Source organism: Aedes aegypti, chromosome 2, assembly GCF_002204515.2.
Source record: "Aedes aegypti strain LVP_AGWG chromosome 2, AaegL5.0 Primary Assembly, whole genome shotgun sequence".
Classification (NCBI taxonomy): Eukaryota; Metazoa; Arthropoda; class Insecta; order Diptera; family Culicidae; genus Aedes; species Aedes aegypti.
Window position 1 is genome coordinate 178,634,880 of NC_035108.1, and position 16,874 is coordinate 178,651,753.

The 16,874-nt window shown below is 37.2% G+C and overlaps 1 protein-coding gene across 2 annotated transcripts; it reads left to right on the plus strand.

The window, feature by feature from the left end:
- The first annotated feature begins 388 nt into the window (after positions 1-388).
- LOC110676230 (glycine-rich cell wall structural protein 1.8-like) lies at positions 389-3,989 on the plus strand. 2 transcript variants are annotated; one of them, XM_021843275.1, is made up of 3 exons: positions 389-546; positions 699-1,059; positions 2,184-3,989. In XM_021843275.1, exons 1-3 carry the CDS (start codon positions 537-539, stop codon positions 2,245-2,247), a joined length of 435 nt encoding a protein of 144 aa, XP_021698967.1. In that variant the 5' UTR covers positions 389-536; the 3' UTR covers positions 2,248-3,989. The 2 variants fall into 2 exon arrangements, with proteins under 2 accessions (XP_021698967.1, XP_021698968.1); XM_021843276.1 differs by having other exon boundaries at positions 2,187-3,989.
- Positions 3,990-16,874: the final 12,885 nt, after the last annotated feature.

Consider the following 16,874-nt stretch of genomic DNA (forward strand, 5'->3'; position numbering starts at 1 on the left):
TGAATGCGAGTTCATCTCGTCTGTCAGTGTGGGGGTTAAGACTCAAAGCGTAATGCACGGTAAACGGGAGTTGGTTAGTATTGTTTAAACACTACACCCCACATCCAGGTAGTTTTTAAAACTGCTCTATTGTTAAATTATTGTTTAATAAAACTAAATAAAACTGCTTTGAATGAATATTTTGTTATTTAACTGATTTATAAAGCTACCAAAAATATTAAAGTAGAACAAAACTAAAATTTGCAGCATTTTGCTAAATTTTATCAGCATTGTGCTGTCTAATCTCACGATAATTCAATTCACTGCTTTTCAACAATCCGTCAATGAATACTGACTTTTTCAATTAGCTTCTGTCAATGGAGATTACAAGATTCTGCGCTTTTAAAAGATTCTGCGCTTTTCTCTACCCGCGAGAAGACGCGTGTTAGTTTTTTCTATCGCCAAAAAGTATTAAAAACCCATCAGTTTGCTTGGAAAATTAGCAATTCCAACGTCGTTTTGTGCAGTTAATCGAGTGTGATCGAAAGCAGTAAAGAATGGCTGACCGTAAGTGTTATTTCCTCGTGAATTGTGGCTTTGCAAAATTTCGCATCCGCGGCTGCCGCACGGCAGCTTGTCCTCCATCTTGGAAAAAATAAGTCCCGAACAAAAATCCTGATTCGTTGCTCCTTTTTCTCATTCCATTTTCCGGTGTGCAGAATATTCCGGCTACGGTGCTCCGCAGGATTTCGGCGGTCCGATGCAATTTTCGGTTCCTCCGCCGTCGCTTTCGTCGGCCAATTTCAGCCAGCCTCCTCCGATGGGAGGGGGTGGTGGCGGCGGCGGAAGTGCCGGTGGCTATAATGCTCCTCCCCCCTCGGTCGGCGGCTATGGCAACCAATCCCAGAGCTCAGCAGGCGGCGGCTACGGTGCGCAAAATGATTACAAATCCGGTGGCCGTGACGGAGGTTACGGCGGTGGAAACCGCGACGGTGGCTATGGAGGAGGAAACCGCGGAGGTGGTGGCGGTGGCTACGGAAACGGTGGACCTCGAGGTGGTAACCAATCCGGTGGCTACAGGTGAGGAACCCATTCCTTGTCTGACATTCAAAAAGAGACGACCTTGTTCACAAAATCATGCACAAACACACCCACACACACACATATTTGCAGTAGTTGCCCATCACATTCTCTGTATCCTTTCAATCTATCATTGAAACCGTTTTTAAATTCCTTAAATTTGGAAGTGTAGCAGTAAACTGGCAATATATTTATATATACTCAACCAAATTCTCTTATTAGGGTCAGGTAATTTACATTTTTATAGTTTGCCAGTATACTTTTACCTAATTTGACTTATTATAAATATAAAAAACCTCTGTTGGTAAGATCATTAGGATAATGTCTGTCCTGGTTAATCGCTTGAACGCCTTTGAAATCTTCTCTCAGAGTATCGCAAACTGTAAGGTTAAAATGAAAATAACCATCATAGTTTTACAAATTTTCAAAACCAATTTTTTCTCAAAATTGAAGCAATGTTCATGAAAATCTACAATTGCATTGCTCTTGCTATCTGTACGACAGCGGGTCATTTGTTATTTCAAATGTAATTTATGCCAAATAATCTCAAATCAAATGGCTTTATGCCAAATGACCCAAACTGCCCATAAACGCATAATTGTCTCATGTGCATAGTAAATGCAGCAAACATGGGACTGACATGCGTTTATGGGCAGCAAACCCATCTGTACTATGATGATAGATATTCATGAGGATTTCTCTAAATTTGAACGAAAAAACTGGTTTTTAATTTTTGATGATTGCAGATGATGGGATGATGAATTCTTGAGCTTTAAGACGACATTATCCTAAACAATACAAACCATGTTATCCTTTCCAAATATTGTTCTTTTCCTATTTCCTAATCAACAAATATCTTATATAGAAATCGTAATTTTTCCATAAATCCCGCTAACAACCAACACAGAGTTTCCTTCTCACAATTATCTACTGAAGTAGCTTTATTCACTCATTAAAAACCCACCAATATTTGCAACTTCTACTTTCAAACGAAAAAAAAAATGTACTCGTGTGTGTGTATCAAACGTTCATCCTTTCAACAACTGACCCTACCTACAATCAAATGACCACAAATGAAAATTCGCAAAATGTGTAACGCAATGGTTTGGTTTCGTGTGTTATAGCAGTGGCGCCGGCAACAAGGGTGGTTATAATAACAAAGGTAAACACCGATCGACTGTTCGGTGATAATATTATCTATATATTTTTTTTTATTTTACTTCACTTTTCGCTGTTTGAGTAATAATTTGGTTCAAAAGAAGAGTTAGATACAAAGTAATAGTAAAGCAAAAATAACATATTCGTCGCATTCGAGGTCATGTCTTGCGTGTGTTTTCAAAATAATATGAGATTTTAAGTTGCTATACAAACGTGGTTAACTGCGCTTCGTAATGTCGTCGAATGGTTAAAATAGGTTATGCAAATCGAAGAAATTTTTTACTGGTTTCAAGTAGAGAATAGGTTTAATGCTACAGGTTATTGGTATATGTCGGAAAAAGTGTGTAAAAAGAATTTGTGTCAACATGTTTGGTGCAAAGTCATGGTTTGATAGCTTCACAAAGCAGTGTTTTGCAAAGGATACTTGAAAAATCCATTGAATTGTCTAATTTTTGTAATCAAGCGTGAGTTACGTCAAAGAGCATTTTTCGTTCGGTCTTGGAATGTTTTGGGGCTAAATACTCTGGATTTCGGATCAGCAGGTGTCATTAAATCTTATAAATGAGAGATCTCCAAATGTAAATTGGCTACACATTACATAAACTTTCAATATTCGAACGACGGAAATATAAAAAACACCATCTTGATCTTGGTTAGCTGAGTTCACTCAGCAATACACCTGCAAATACTTAGGTCCTATGAACATTATCATCACTTTCTAAATACATTCACTAAGAATGATTTAAAAAAGATATATGGTAAATTATCCAGGGTGTCGACTATCTGAAAAAAAACCTGGAACGTCAGGGAATTTCACTAGAGATCAGGGAAAAATTATTGATTATTTTTCCCTGATCTCTAGTGGAATTCCCTGACTACAACATCGAACGAGTTGATTGTCTGCAATGTTATCGATTAGACCAACTCAGCAATACAATTATCATGATGTTTAAACTTAATACGATTTCGGCACGAAATAAGTAATTCAAGCGTTGAAAATAGCTGCTTATCTTTTTTATGCTTTACTAGAGTAAACTGTACTTTACTACCTAATACAGGGTGTCTACTACCTGGAAAAACCTGGAAAACCTGGAATTATCAGGGAATTTATTTCAACCTGGAAAAAAACCTGGAATTCTCAGGGAATTTCAGCTACACTCAGGGAAATTATTTTGAAGCAGTAGTACATGGTAGAATATGTCGTTTTTGTGACACCAAATCTTCTCAACCAGAAAATTTTTGGCTGCGCTGCTATCAAAACGCTAAATGATATGTTTAGTCCTTTTAACGATTGTTATATATTCAGCAAAAAACATGTTTAGACAAGGAAGGAAGCAGAACTTAAGATTGCCATGTTGGTAAAGGCAAGATCAGTTCCAGTTGAGTGTCGTACATGAGCTTATGAAACATAGTTTGAAACATTCCAATTTTTTTCAATTTATTTTTTGCCTTTTGTGCAATAATAATAAACTTTGTATGAAGAGAGCAAAATTTACAAAAGGTAAAAAAGAGTATATTTTCTAGAGTTGCTCACTATTATGCAAGTCTCTATTGATTTAATTATGTAATTAATGAATCTGCTTGCAGTGAATTCTGGTGCAAAACTTTAGCCTCAAGAGAAACCATCAGAGACTATTACGCGACTTTTCCACAAGTTCTTAATGATATTTTTATCAGATCCCGAAGAATGCTAGAATTCTAGTATTTTCTTCGAAAAATATCTTCAGAATTTGGTCTAGAAAATCTTACAGCACGCGTCCAAAACGGTTTATTTCAGAGTTAAAAAAAACTTGCAGTAATATTCATAAAGATTACCCTGAATAAAAAATCTTGCCGATTATCCCAAGATTTCGTCCAGATGTTTTTGCACTAATTCTTTCGATTTGATTTCTTCAGTTGTTACTTCTAGAAGATTTAACACAGATCCTACAGGAGCTCTTCTGCAAAGGTTTATTACTGAGTTTTTAATAAATATCGTTTCGTCATTTTTTTCAAGAAACCCAACAATGATTTCTATGTGGATTTTTTTAATTTATGGCGTAGTTTACGTCATGCGGTCGTGTCTTGTACACAACCTCCTCTGATTTTTTTAATTCATCCTAGATTACTCTAAAAATTCGCTCGAAAAATCCTTCAGGCATTGTTCGATGAAATCTTTTACAAACTTCTCTAAGAGTTCCTTGATAAATTTGAACGTTAATTTCTCATTAAGCTCCTCCAGAACTTTCTCACGGCATTTTCCCAGCTTCCCATCAAAATATTATTATTGCGTTGAACCGTATTGCGTATTTATATTCAACATTTCTCTGAAAGAAATCAAATAATATTTCCAAATCCCCATGTATTCTTCAAAACTTTGTTCAAGTTAATATAGTTAATACCAGTTAATATTACAACAATTATTACAGTTGTTGCTGTGATCATTCATTGATAATTTTTGCATGGATTCTGTCCGAATTTCATCAAAGACATTGAGTGCTTTGTGAAGCCCAAGCAGGACAGTTCGGTTTTGCGTCGTCCGATTGATTTAGCTGACGGATTCGCGCGTTTTCGTTGCCGGAGAATTTTTTTCCCCCTGTTTTGGAGCGTCTTGCTGGGTAGTGCTTTGTGAAGCCCAAGCAGGACAGTTCGGTTTTGCGTCGTCCGATTGATTTAGCTGACGGATTCGCGCGTTTTCGTTGCCGGAGAATTTTTTTCCCCCTGTTTTGGAGCGTCTTGCTGGGTAGTGCTTTGTGAAGCCCAAGCAGGACAGTTCGGTTTTGCGTCGTCCGATTGATTTAGCTGACGGATTCGCGCGTTTTCGTTGCCGGAGAATTTTTTCCCCCTGTTTTGGAGCGTCTTGCTGGGTAGTGCTTCGAGAAGCCCAAGCAGGACGGTTCGGTTTTGCGTCGTCCGATAGAGTTTGTTGACGGTTTCGCGCGTGTTTTCGTCGCCGGAGATTTTTTTTTTTTCCCTTTGTTTTGGAGCGTCTTGCTGGGTACGTATTTGGGAAGGCCCAAGCAAGACGGTTTATTTTCGGGACGCCAAGAAGTTTTGCTGTCAGTGTCAGTTTTGTGTTCAGTCGAGAATGGATGGCCAACTGGTGAGTTCGTTTCATGCTTATGATAACACATATTTTCTTGAAAGCGTAACTTTTATGTAATATTAAAACAAACTTTGTATGGTTTGTCACTATAGGTGTCGGCATTATGCTTTTTTCTTATACAATTTGAATATACATATATTTTTCTCTTTTTGACATTATTAAAAATTATCCTTTGAATTGTTCGACATTGTGAATGTTGACGTATTTTCTAAAACTTCTACCATATCGAGACAAAATGCACAGTAATACTCATATGTAATTTTCAAACAAACTATGTATGGTTCGTCACTACAAGTGTCGGCATTATTCCTGTTTCATATAAGTTAAAATATATACATGTAATTTTCAGTTTTCGTCATTAATAAAAACGTCTTTTGAATTGTTCGACATTATAGATGTTGACGTAATTTTTCCAAAAACTTCTCGAGACAAAAATACAAAACTAGCTTTAAATACAAGTCGTATATTTCCCCCTTGTCCATGGATCGCATCACCGACCAGAGGTGACTCCCAGATCTTTTCCTTCCTCACTAATAAACACCCTTCCCGTGGTGATTGTGGAGATGCAGAGGTATTCTCGGTCTCTAGAAGCAACAATCATTACACCCTAACATTCCTTCCCCATCCCAACTGACTGTAAGGACTTGGCCGGCGCCGTTATTGATCAATAATATTAGATCTGCTAAAATTGCACTTCGAGAGTAAGCGGAAACTCCCATCCCTTATTCATTTGGATCGTAGTGCAATTCTTACCAGTTCCGATCAATCACGGAGTAGCAACCATTGACATGTACAGTCAGTTTATGCTATGCTATGCTATGCTATGCAAAACACCCCTTTCTTTTTACCTTTATTTTTGTAATAAAAAAAACTTTGAATGGTTGGACACTACAAGTGTAGACTTCCGAAAGGTTCACTTTATTCAACAAACTTTGGATGGTTCGTCACTGTAAGTGTCGGCATAAGAATAGGAGTGTTAGGAATGTTTCATTTAGGTATTTGTTCAACAAACTTTGAATGGTTCGTCACCCCAAGTGTCGGCATAATCATGTTTATATCTCACAAATAATTATTTATCATGGTCTAATTGCTTATCAAAGTGAATCCTGTGACCCAACGATCCTCCCCATTAACAAACATCCCTCCCAGTAACCTTTGTGGAGATGCAGAGGCAAACACGGTCTCCAAATAGCAAAGGTTACACACTAACATTCCTTCCCTCAATCCCACCTGACTGCAAGGACGTGGCCGGCGCCGTTATTGACCCTGTATAAATAGAGGCACTGAATTATGCACACTGAAGAAGATTATGGCCAATCCCAGTCAAACTTCTAGTTGATTCTTTGTGCATTTTCACTGACTTCGGTCAATCACGGAATAGCAACCATTGATATGTGTAGTCAGTCTAAGCTAAGCTAAGCTAGCTTCTGTCAATGGAGATTACATTTTGAATCGCTTAAAAAAATACCTTTCAGCACGGCATTGTTCAGTAAAACTTTGTTGATTTTCAGAGAAAAAAATGGCATTTAGTCATTGCAGCGACGAATGTTTAACCTTTAAGGTGAAAGTTCATTAAGCACGTAAATATAATGTTGCCACCCACTCGAGCCACCCGCTAAAGCACCCTCTCGAGCCACCCAACAAGGCGGAGCACAATGTTATGTGCGTCGGCCAAAAATAAATCATCATGTTCCATTTTAACCTCCACCCACAGAATTATGTAGGTAGTAGTATTAGCACACGTTACATACAAAAGTATTATTCTCGGTATGAATTCATCAACAACTTCATAAAAGCTCAAAATCACAATTTATTTCATTTGGTAGTGATAACATGTTTTTTGACCAAAATTATAAGCATTTTTCACACCATGCGTGTGTTGTTTACTTTTTTGGCAGTTTTCTCCTCTCTTCTCTCGCTTCTCACGGACGGAGAAAGCTGCCATCAGTACACTGAGCCAGAAATTGCGTACGAATTTCATAAGAGAACGCTTGTGAATTGATTTCTTGACTGGTTTTCTCTCTTTCATAAGATTCTTATGAAACACGAAACGTCCAATATTCACAAGAAATTCTTGTCGTTATCATTAGAGATCTTATGAATATCTTTATTTTCCTAAATTCAAAGAGCGATTCTCTAAATACATAATGGTCCTAAAGAATTCCATAATTGATATCTATGATCCTTCATAAGAGTATCTTATGATATTATACCTATTTGTATTATGAACGCAATGATCGATGGAAGTTCACAAGTTTTTCTTATGAGTCTCATTAGATGCTTCTTATGTCTTTATTCCAAAAGAATTTCGTATGAAATTCGTACGTGGTTTTTGATAGGAAGTCGACTGTTTTTCACAAGTGTTACTAATCATTGTCATACGCGCGCTTATGAATCTCAATCATGTTTATTTTGTTATTAGCATCTCTCCACGTAATCCATAAGATTTTCGTATGAAATTGTTAAGAAAATCGTACTCCATTAGATTGTCTTATGAATGTCAATGATCAATGCGTTTGATATCCAAAAAGAGTTTCTTATGGAATTATATCTGTCTATGTAATGAGTGTTATTTCATAAGTCTGTTGTGGAATGTTATAAGATTCTCGAATGAAGAACAAAACACTTCTTATGTCGTTATTCCATAAGAAATTCTTATGTACCTCATACGTTCCGTTTCCCCAGTGTATGCATTTGAATTCTACAGTCAACTACAACTACAACTACAACAACAACAACAATGACAATAACAAAAACAACAACAACAGAAGCATCAGTAACATCAACAACAATAGCAATAGCAGAAATAACAGTACCATCAGCAACATCAACGACAACAACCACAATATCGGCAAAAGTACTACTAACAAAACAGAAATCACTTCAACGCACATGAATTCTGTGCGTGCAAATTCGTCATTACCATTGGACAAAGAACTTTTGGCAGCGGCACGTGTACAATTTTCTCAGCCGCCAATGAAGGACAATGGACCGAAATTCATAAATTTCCCCTTTTTGGAAATTTTGTATATAACCATCAACCCTTATCGCCCTGAAAAACCTGCCAGGCTTGAAAACCCTCCACTCTTTGACCCCATGCGTCCACCTATAGTCAGACTCACGGAAGAATCTGCAGCCGGGGACCAACGCTTCCTGAAAGCACGTCTACGGGACCCAAAAATCATGGACATAGTGCGGACCTATCTTTCATTCTTGCATGACCAGACCCCTTCAACATGTATTCGTGGCAGTAGCGCAACCAGGATTTGGCTCTAGGGGGGTTTTGTGAACTTAAAGATAATGTGTTTTTTGGAAAAGTAAAATTTAAAAATATTCCTATATTCTAAGCTAGATTAGCATAAAAAAATGTAACACCATATGCAAACTTGAGCTTTTCTAGTCCACCCTGGGCATACATTTTTATATATATTTGCAACCCTACTCAAGGAAAATCTGTTGTACCTGGTAAAATTTTCCAAAAGTTTGCCGAAATACATTTGTTCGGTATGGAAAAACCTTCAAAACATTTCGTTCTTTACAAAAACTATCTTGGATTCTGCATTTTAAATATGAATAGTTCAACGGAATTACAATATTTCTTTTATCATTTCAATCTACATTTAAACACTCCATAGTTTGTTTGAAAGTTTATCCAAGCTACATTTTGGAGCACGCGCATACATTAGCGTGATAGCGTTCAATCACTCTTCGTCTTTTTTGTTCCTTACATATGTTTTCAAGTTTTTCAACGAATGGAATCTCTCAGTGCAAGTCGCAGTAAGAAACATTGCGACTATAACTAGCAGTTTATCGAAGGCAAATCAGCATTGCAGATATTGAAGTATTTCAATATTGTAGACGAAAATTTGTGATTATACAACGCAACCATCATCCCCCTAGTTATCCCTAGGATTGTTATTTCTAATAATTAAAAAACTGAAAAATTGCTTCTCAGGAAATTCACGTGCTCTCTGGAGGTCCTAAAATTCGGCTAAATGCTGAGTCAACTTAAAGTTTTTTCAATATATCGAATTTTGCATCAAACAGCTTTTAAAATAGTATCGATATGCATGTTTGTTTGACAAACTTCACCTCAAAACCTGTAGCTTATCAGAAAAATCAATATAGCGTTTTTTCAACTGCTTAAATGTATTCAAATTAGAAAGACTCTTACCACTACAGCTGCTTACTATTCCGGTGTTTGTGGACTTGAGTGATGAATTCTAAAAATATATTATATGATTCTTATAAAAAAAATCTGCTCTGGGGGGGAGGGGGGTTTTGACCCCTAAAACCCCCCCTTGGTTGCGCCACTGATTCGTGGACTTACCAAAACTAGTGCATCTTTGACATTAGCTGCAGAAGGACTACCAGCGGACACTAATCTCTTGCGCGAAATTTTCTTGGACGTCCACGAAGAACTCGGAATTTCGCGAAGCGACGCCTTAGAAGACTTGAAGTCGTACCGGGCATTCTTATCCAGCGAGCGCATACAGCGACTGCAGCTTACCAGGAAGAGTGCTAATAAATTTTACTCAACCGGCTTACAAAATTTTCGAAAATAAAGACGCATTCCTTGGAAGCAGACATCACTGACGTCTCCACAACATCCACCCTACACACGCTACCTGACGCACATAGTAATGTAAGTATCACAAATAATCCAAAAATTTCTTCGTCTTCTCAACGGAATGCGACTGAAATTCTGGTATATTGCCAAAATTTCAATCGCATGAAAAGCTCAGCCAAAATGAAGGAAATTCAACAAAAACTTTTATCTTCTTCTTTCAATGTAATTCTTGGAACTGAAACTAGCTGGGACGAAAGCGTAAGAAGCGAAGAAATTTTTGGAAACAATTTTAATGTATTTCGGCACGACCGAAATTTGCAATACTGTAATAAGAAGTCCGGTGGTGGAGTTCTCATAGCCATCAATGCAGACTTTACTTCTGAAGAAATTGAAACTTTCAAACACAAAGAATTCGAAAATGTTTGGGCTAAAGCTCTAATTAATGGGGAAACGCATATTTTTTCATCCGTGTATTTTCCACCTGAACACGCTAACAAACATTCTTTTGAATTATTTTTCAAAATTGTCGAAACTATTATTTCAAATATGGAACCTGAAGTAAAACTGCATATTTATGGCGACTTCAACCAACGCAATGCCGACTTTATTGCAGACAATGAAAATGAATCACTTTTACTCCCAGTCGTAGGCGAAGACAGTACTTTACAATTTTTATTCGACAAAACATCATATTTTGGCCTAAATCAAATTAATCACGTAAAAAACCAGCAAAATTCTTACTTGGACCTCTTATTTACAAATTGCACTGAAGATTTCTGTGTGTATACATCATTATCACCTCTATGGAAAAATGAAGTATTTCACACTGCAATTGAATACTCAATCTTCATACATAAAACTTCTCTCCCCAGCGACTGGGAGTACGAGGAAGTGCCGGAATACAATAAAGCAAATTACAACGAAGCCAAACGTAGACTATGTACAATTAATTGGCAACATATCATAAGTATTGAAGGGAATGTCGACACCGAAGTAGACAAGTTCCATTCAATTATTCAACAAATAATTAATGATACTGTGCCAACAAGAAGAAAAAGACGTATACAAAATAACAAATTACCGGTGTTGTTTAGCCCACATCTGAAAAACCTAAAGAACAAGAAACAGAAAGCGCATAAATTATACAAAAAAGAAAATACTGCCACCAACTTACAAAATTATCATGACATATGTAACCAACTCAACTCTGCCATTAACTCCGCACATGAAGAATATAATCGTAAGGTCGAATCCGAAGTCAAATCATGTCCTAAAAACTTTTTTAATTATGTAAACACAAAATTAAAAAGTGGCAATTTCCCTTCGCGAATGCATTTTGACGGAAACGTAGGTGAAAACTCTTCCGATATCTGCAACCTCTTTGCAGATTTCTTCCAAGAAGTGTATACCACCTACTCCGAAGAAGACCGCGACCGCAGTTTCTTTTCTTTTTTCCCACAAATTTCTAATAGTATATCTATTGAAAAACTATCACAACAAGAAATCTTATCGGCACTAAAAAACCTGGACGCAACTGAGGGAGCAGGACCGGATGGCATTGCACCCGTGTTCTTCAAAAATCTCTCAGAAGAACTTACCCTTCCCTTAGAATGCCTTTTCAACATGTCTCTAAATAATGGAAAATTCCCAGTAGCTTGGAAATCCTCATATTTGGTGCCTGTTTTCAAATCAGGTACAAAATCTGACATACGGAACTATCGCGGAATTGCCATTATCTCATGTATTCCCAAACTCTTTGAATCTCTCGTAAACGACAAAATTTTCCAGCAAGTAAAAAACCAAATTACTTGTAGGCAGCATGGCTTTTTTAAAGGCCGCTCAACATCTTCCAATCTGCTAGAATTTGTATCTTTTATTCTCAACGCAATGGACAATGGCAAGCACGTAGAAGCCCTCTACACTGACTTCAGTAAGGCATTTGACCGAATCGACATACCATTATTAATCTTCAAATTGCAAAAAATAGGAATGGAGCCAGGACTCTTGAGTTGGATCCAGTCATATCTATCACATAGGAAACAAATTGTGCGCTTTCAAAATAAATTATCAGCACCCATTTCTGTAACCTCTGGAGTACCCCAAGGTTCTCATTTAGGCCCACTTCTTTTTATTTTGTATGTAAACGACATTTCCTTTTTACTTAGACAAATAAAATTTCTTATATATGCAGACGACATGAAGCTCTTCATGGAAGTAAGTAATTCTAGCGAAGCAGAAGAATTCCAGAATGACATTAACTTATTCTTCACTTGGTGCCAAAAAAGTTTACTTCAGCTCAATATCAAAAAATGTAATTCAATAGCATTTAGTCGAAAATATGTAACACCACCAATTAAAGTATTTTTAGGAAATCAAGTAGTGCAGAAGTGTAAAATTGTAAGGGATTTGGGCGTAATCCTAGACTCTAAACTCACTTTTGTAGTACATTATAATTCCATAATAAACAAAGCAAACAGCATGCTTGGCTTCATTAAGAGGTTCAGCAACAATTTTCAAGACCCATATACTATTAAACTATTGTATACTACATATGTAAGACCAATTTTGGAATACTGTCACCTAGTATGGAACCCGTATCATGTCGTACACGAAGAACGCATAGAATCAGTACAGAAGCAATTCCTTTTATACGCCCTTCGGAAATTGAATTGGACTGTACTGCCACTTCCGTCGTATGAAGCACGCTGCATGCTCATCAACTTGGAAACACTTAAGCAACGCCGGGAATTCGCAATGATTCTCTTTATAAACAACATTATTTCGAACCGTGTAGACTCTGCTGCACTTCTTTCTCAACTAAACTTCTACACACCCTCTCGGCATTTAAGAACAAGAAAATTATTTTCAGAAAAATCATGCAGAACGCATTATGCTCAAAACGGACCAATAAACCGTATGATGCGTCAGTATAATGTACATTGCGAATTCATTGGCATTACTATGTCCAAAGAGCAGCTTAAAACACAGCTAAAGAACAATAGAAGTAATCCATAGCATGTAAGAAAGTATTGTAATTATTGTATGTAGTCTACCTATGCTTGACGAAATAAATAAATAAATAAATAAACAAATTGTACTGTATAATATATTATATTCATTTTTGCTGTTAAATTGCGTCGTACATTGTTTTTCTCACTCATAAAAATGTTTTGCAACACTCTAGACATTGTACACCTTATGAGTGTTACGAAATTTAACCCTTTGGGGCCGGCGCGGTCATATATGACCGCAGTACAAAAAAGGCTGTAAAAAAAGAACCAATGAACAAATGTATATACTGTCTTCGGCAAAGTTGTCCCAAATATACTCTTTTATCAGAGAAAAATATGAAGTATATGCCTTTATGACCTAATTGACAACCTAGAACATCCTGAATATCCTGAAGTTTGGAAAATTGAACTATAAGTACATACGAAGCGTGAAATGCTGTTTGTGAACATAAATGATGTTCAGGCTAGATAATACAGAATTACTCTATTAACGAAAACACTATTTCACTTACTTTGCTATGTCATGGGATGTTCTAGGACGTCCAAACTGTCCTGAAGCACACTCTTTGAAATCTACAACCGTAACAGTAATTGTTTGGGTTAAAAACAATAACATTACAAATTCAAATAGAATCTACCAACCTCTGAGAATCTCAAGACCTATTTTAAGGAACGTTTGGGATATTCCAGGCCCTCCAAATTACCCTGGAGTTCAGAACTTCAGGTCTACACTTGTTCCAGTAGTTATTCTCGCTAAACTGAGTGAAGTTATATAATCTACAATGTTTACTGAACCTTGTCACGGATCAAAAGGCTACTTCAAGAAACGTTTGAGATATTCCAGGCCCTCCAAATTACCCTGGAAATCTGAATTTCATGTCTACATTTATTTCAGTAGTATTTCTTGCTAAACTGGGTGAAGTTATATAATCTACCATGTTCACTGAACTTTCGCACGTATCAATAGGATGTTTTAAAGAACATTTGGAGTATTCCGGGCCCTCCAAATTACCATGGAGTTCAGAACTTCAGGGCTACACTTATTCCAGAAATTTATCTCGCTAAACTGAGTGAATTTATAAAATCTTTCCTGATCACTAAACCTTCTCATGCATCAATAGGCTGTTTCAAGGAACGTTTGGGATATTATAGGTGCTCCAAATTACCCTGGAGTTCAGAACTTCAGGTCTACACTTATTCCAGTATTTTTTCTTGCTAAACTGAGTAAAGATATATAACTTACCAAGTTTACTGAACCTTGTCACGGATCAATAGGCTAATTCAAGGAACGTTTGGGGTATTCTAGGCCCTCTAAATTACCCTAGTGTTCGTAACTTCAGGTTTACATTTGTTTCAGTAATTTATCTCACTAAACTGAGTGAAATTATATAATCTAACATGCTCACTAAACCATCTCATGGATCAATAAGTTCTTTCAAGGAACGTTTGGGATATTCCAGGCCCTCCAAATAACCCTGGAGTTCAGAACTTCAGGTCTGCACTTGTTCAAGTAATTTATCTCGCTAAACTGAGTGAAGTTGTAAAATCTAACATGTTCACTGAATTTTCTCACGGATCAATTAGCTGTTTCAAGGAACGTTTGGGGTATTCCGGGCCACCCAGATTACCCCGGAGTTCAGAAATTCAGATCTACAATTGTTCTAGTAATTTTTCTTACTAAACGATAAAGTTATTTAATGTTCACTGAGCTTTCTCACGAATCAAAAAGGTATTTCAAGGAACGTTTGGAGTATTCCAGGCCCTCCAAATTACCCTGGAGCAAGCATGGGAAACATTCACTCGAATATTGCATTTCTATTGCTCACATCCACAAGCGGTCAAGAGCGAGATTGCCGTTTCTCCAACCAAGCTGAGTGTTTCAATTTCCAATGCGCTTTCTTCTTGTTCGCCGAGTGACAAGTTAGACAAAAACGGCAACAGAATGATTCACTACCGACTCCTTGTGCCGAAGCGAATGATTCTTTACATTCCGATTCCGCACGAGCGGCATTCGTATTTGAGAGCTAAAGAGCGTTCACTGACTGGTAATACACAAGGCGAAATGTTTCAGTGAACGCAAAATCTGTACATTTTGCAGGAAGCTTTCAGTGATCGAATGGCGAACGCGTTCTTTCGTGTCTCCAATTTAAGAGAGGATAGGTGCTCTCTCCACTCCGTATAACTTTTCATTTTCGGTTTATCTCAACACGGTAAAAAATTAGCACGTTCGATTTAATAGATTGATCACTTGACTCAATTCAAAACACCAATCACCATGATTTGAAAGTTTCTAACCTTGGATTTGCTCTACTGTCTCTAGAACTAGACTCTGAAGTGAAAAGTCGTTGATTTTGAACATCATGTCTTTTCAATGAAAGCAATCATTGACAGCTCGTTGTAGAAAGTAATTGATATCAATTCAACCCCTTTCAACAGATGCGAGTTGGTGTCGAGGTAAAACACTAGACTTGCACTCCGAAGATTGGTGGTTCAAATCTGGGTCAGGTGGAAATGTTCATTTTAACTTTTTTTTTATTTCAAATCAAAACATGCAACGTTGAATTCAAGTGCTGTTATCTTGAATTTGTCAAGATTCAACAGGAGTGCAAATCCAAGTGCAGAACTATTGATAGCATGGTGCTTATTTTTTACCGTGAATCGTTTACGATTCGTCGGGATTGCGCTCACCCTAGTAGCGTTCGGCAGTCATTGAACATTCGGTGGCAGCAGATACTTTGCAGATATTTTATCGGTAGCGTTCGGATGAGTGAGTGAATTTTCCCATGCTTGCCCTGGAGTTCAGAACTACAGGTCTTCCCTTGTTCTAGTAATTTTTCTTTCTAAACTGAGTGAAGTTATATAATCTACTATGTTACTGAACCTTCTCATGGATCAATATGCTGTTTCAAGGAACGATTGAGGTATTGCAGATCCTTCAAAATTTCCCCAGGACTTCAGAACTTCAGGTCTACTATTTTTCCAGTAATATTTCCTTCTAAACTGAGTGAAGTTATATAATCTACCATGTTCACTGAACCTTCTCACAGACCAATTGGCTATTTCAAGGAACGTTGGTGATATTCCAGGCCCTCCAATTTACCCTGGAGTTCAGAACTTCAGGTCTACCCTTGTTCCAGTAACTTTTCTCGCTAAAATGATCAAAGTTTTCCCTTTGGGGCCGGCACGGTCATTTATGACCGCAGTCGGAAAATGGCTGTATAAAAAGAACCAATGAATAAAATTTACTGTCTTCGGAAAATTCCTTGCAAATATACTTCCCTGTCAGGGAAAAATTTTAGGTGTATGCCTTAATGTCCTACTTGGCAACCTAGAACATCCTGAACATGCAGAAGACTGACAAATAGAATAATTAGTATAAAAGTAGCTTAAAATGCCTTTTGTAAATACAATTGATGTTCGTACTTGGTAATACATAGGGTAGGTGTATCAGTTTTGGACATATTGGTTCCCTATTTCGCCATACGTGATTACTTTCATGTCTTCAAATTTTGAAAAATTTTGTGTATTGTAGTAGTTCGATTTGAGATATATTTTGATGTTAAAACATTCAAAAATATTTAAAATGTGGAAGTTATCAAAATTTCACATATGGCCAAATAGGGAACCACTATGGCCATAACTGGTACACTTTCCCTACCTATTATGTCAAGAAAAACGCTGCTTCACATGCCTTTTCATGTCCTGAGATATTCAACGACGGTCAGACTATCCCGAAGCTCAATTCTCGAAATTTACAGCAGTAGTTGCTTGCGCTAGAAATAATCAGCGATGCCAGATTTCTTTGGAAATCATTCCGTAGACGCAAAGCTCGAGATTTGTATGACGATTACCGGATCTTTTCGTAAAGGAAAGAGTCTTGACTTCCTTGGGCACAGAGTATGGGCGCATGCCTGCCACACGATATATCCATGCAAAAAGGTCATTAGCTGAGAAAGATCTCAGGTAATAAATGTGGAAGTGCTAAACTAAC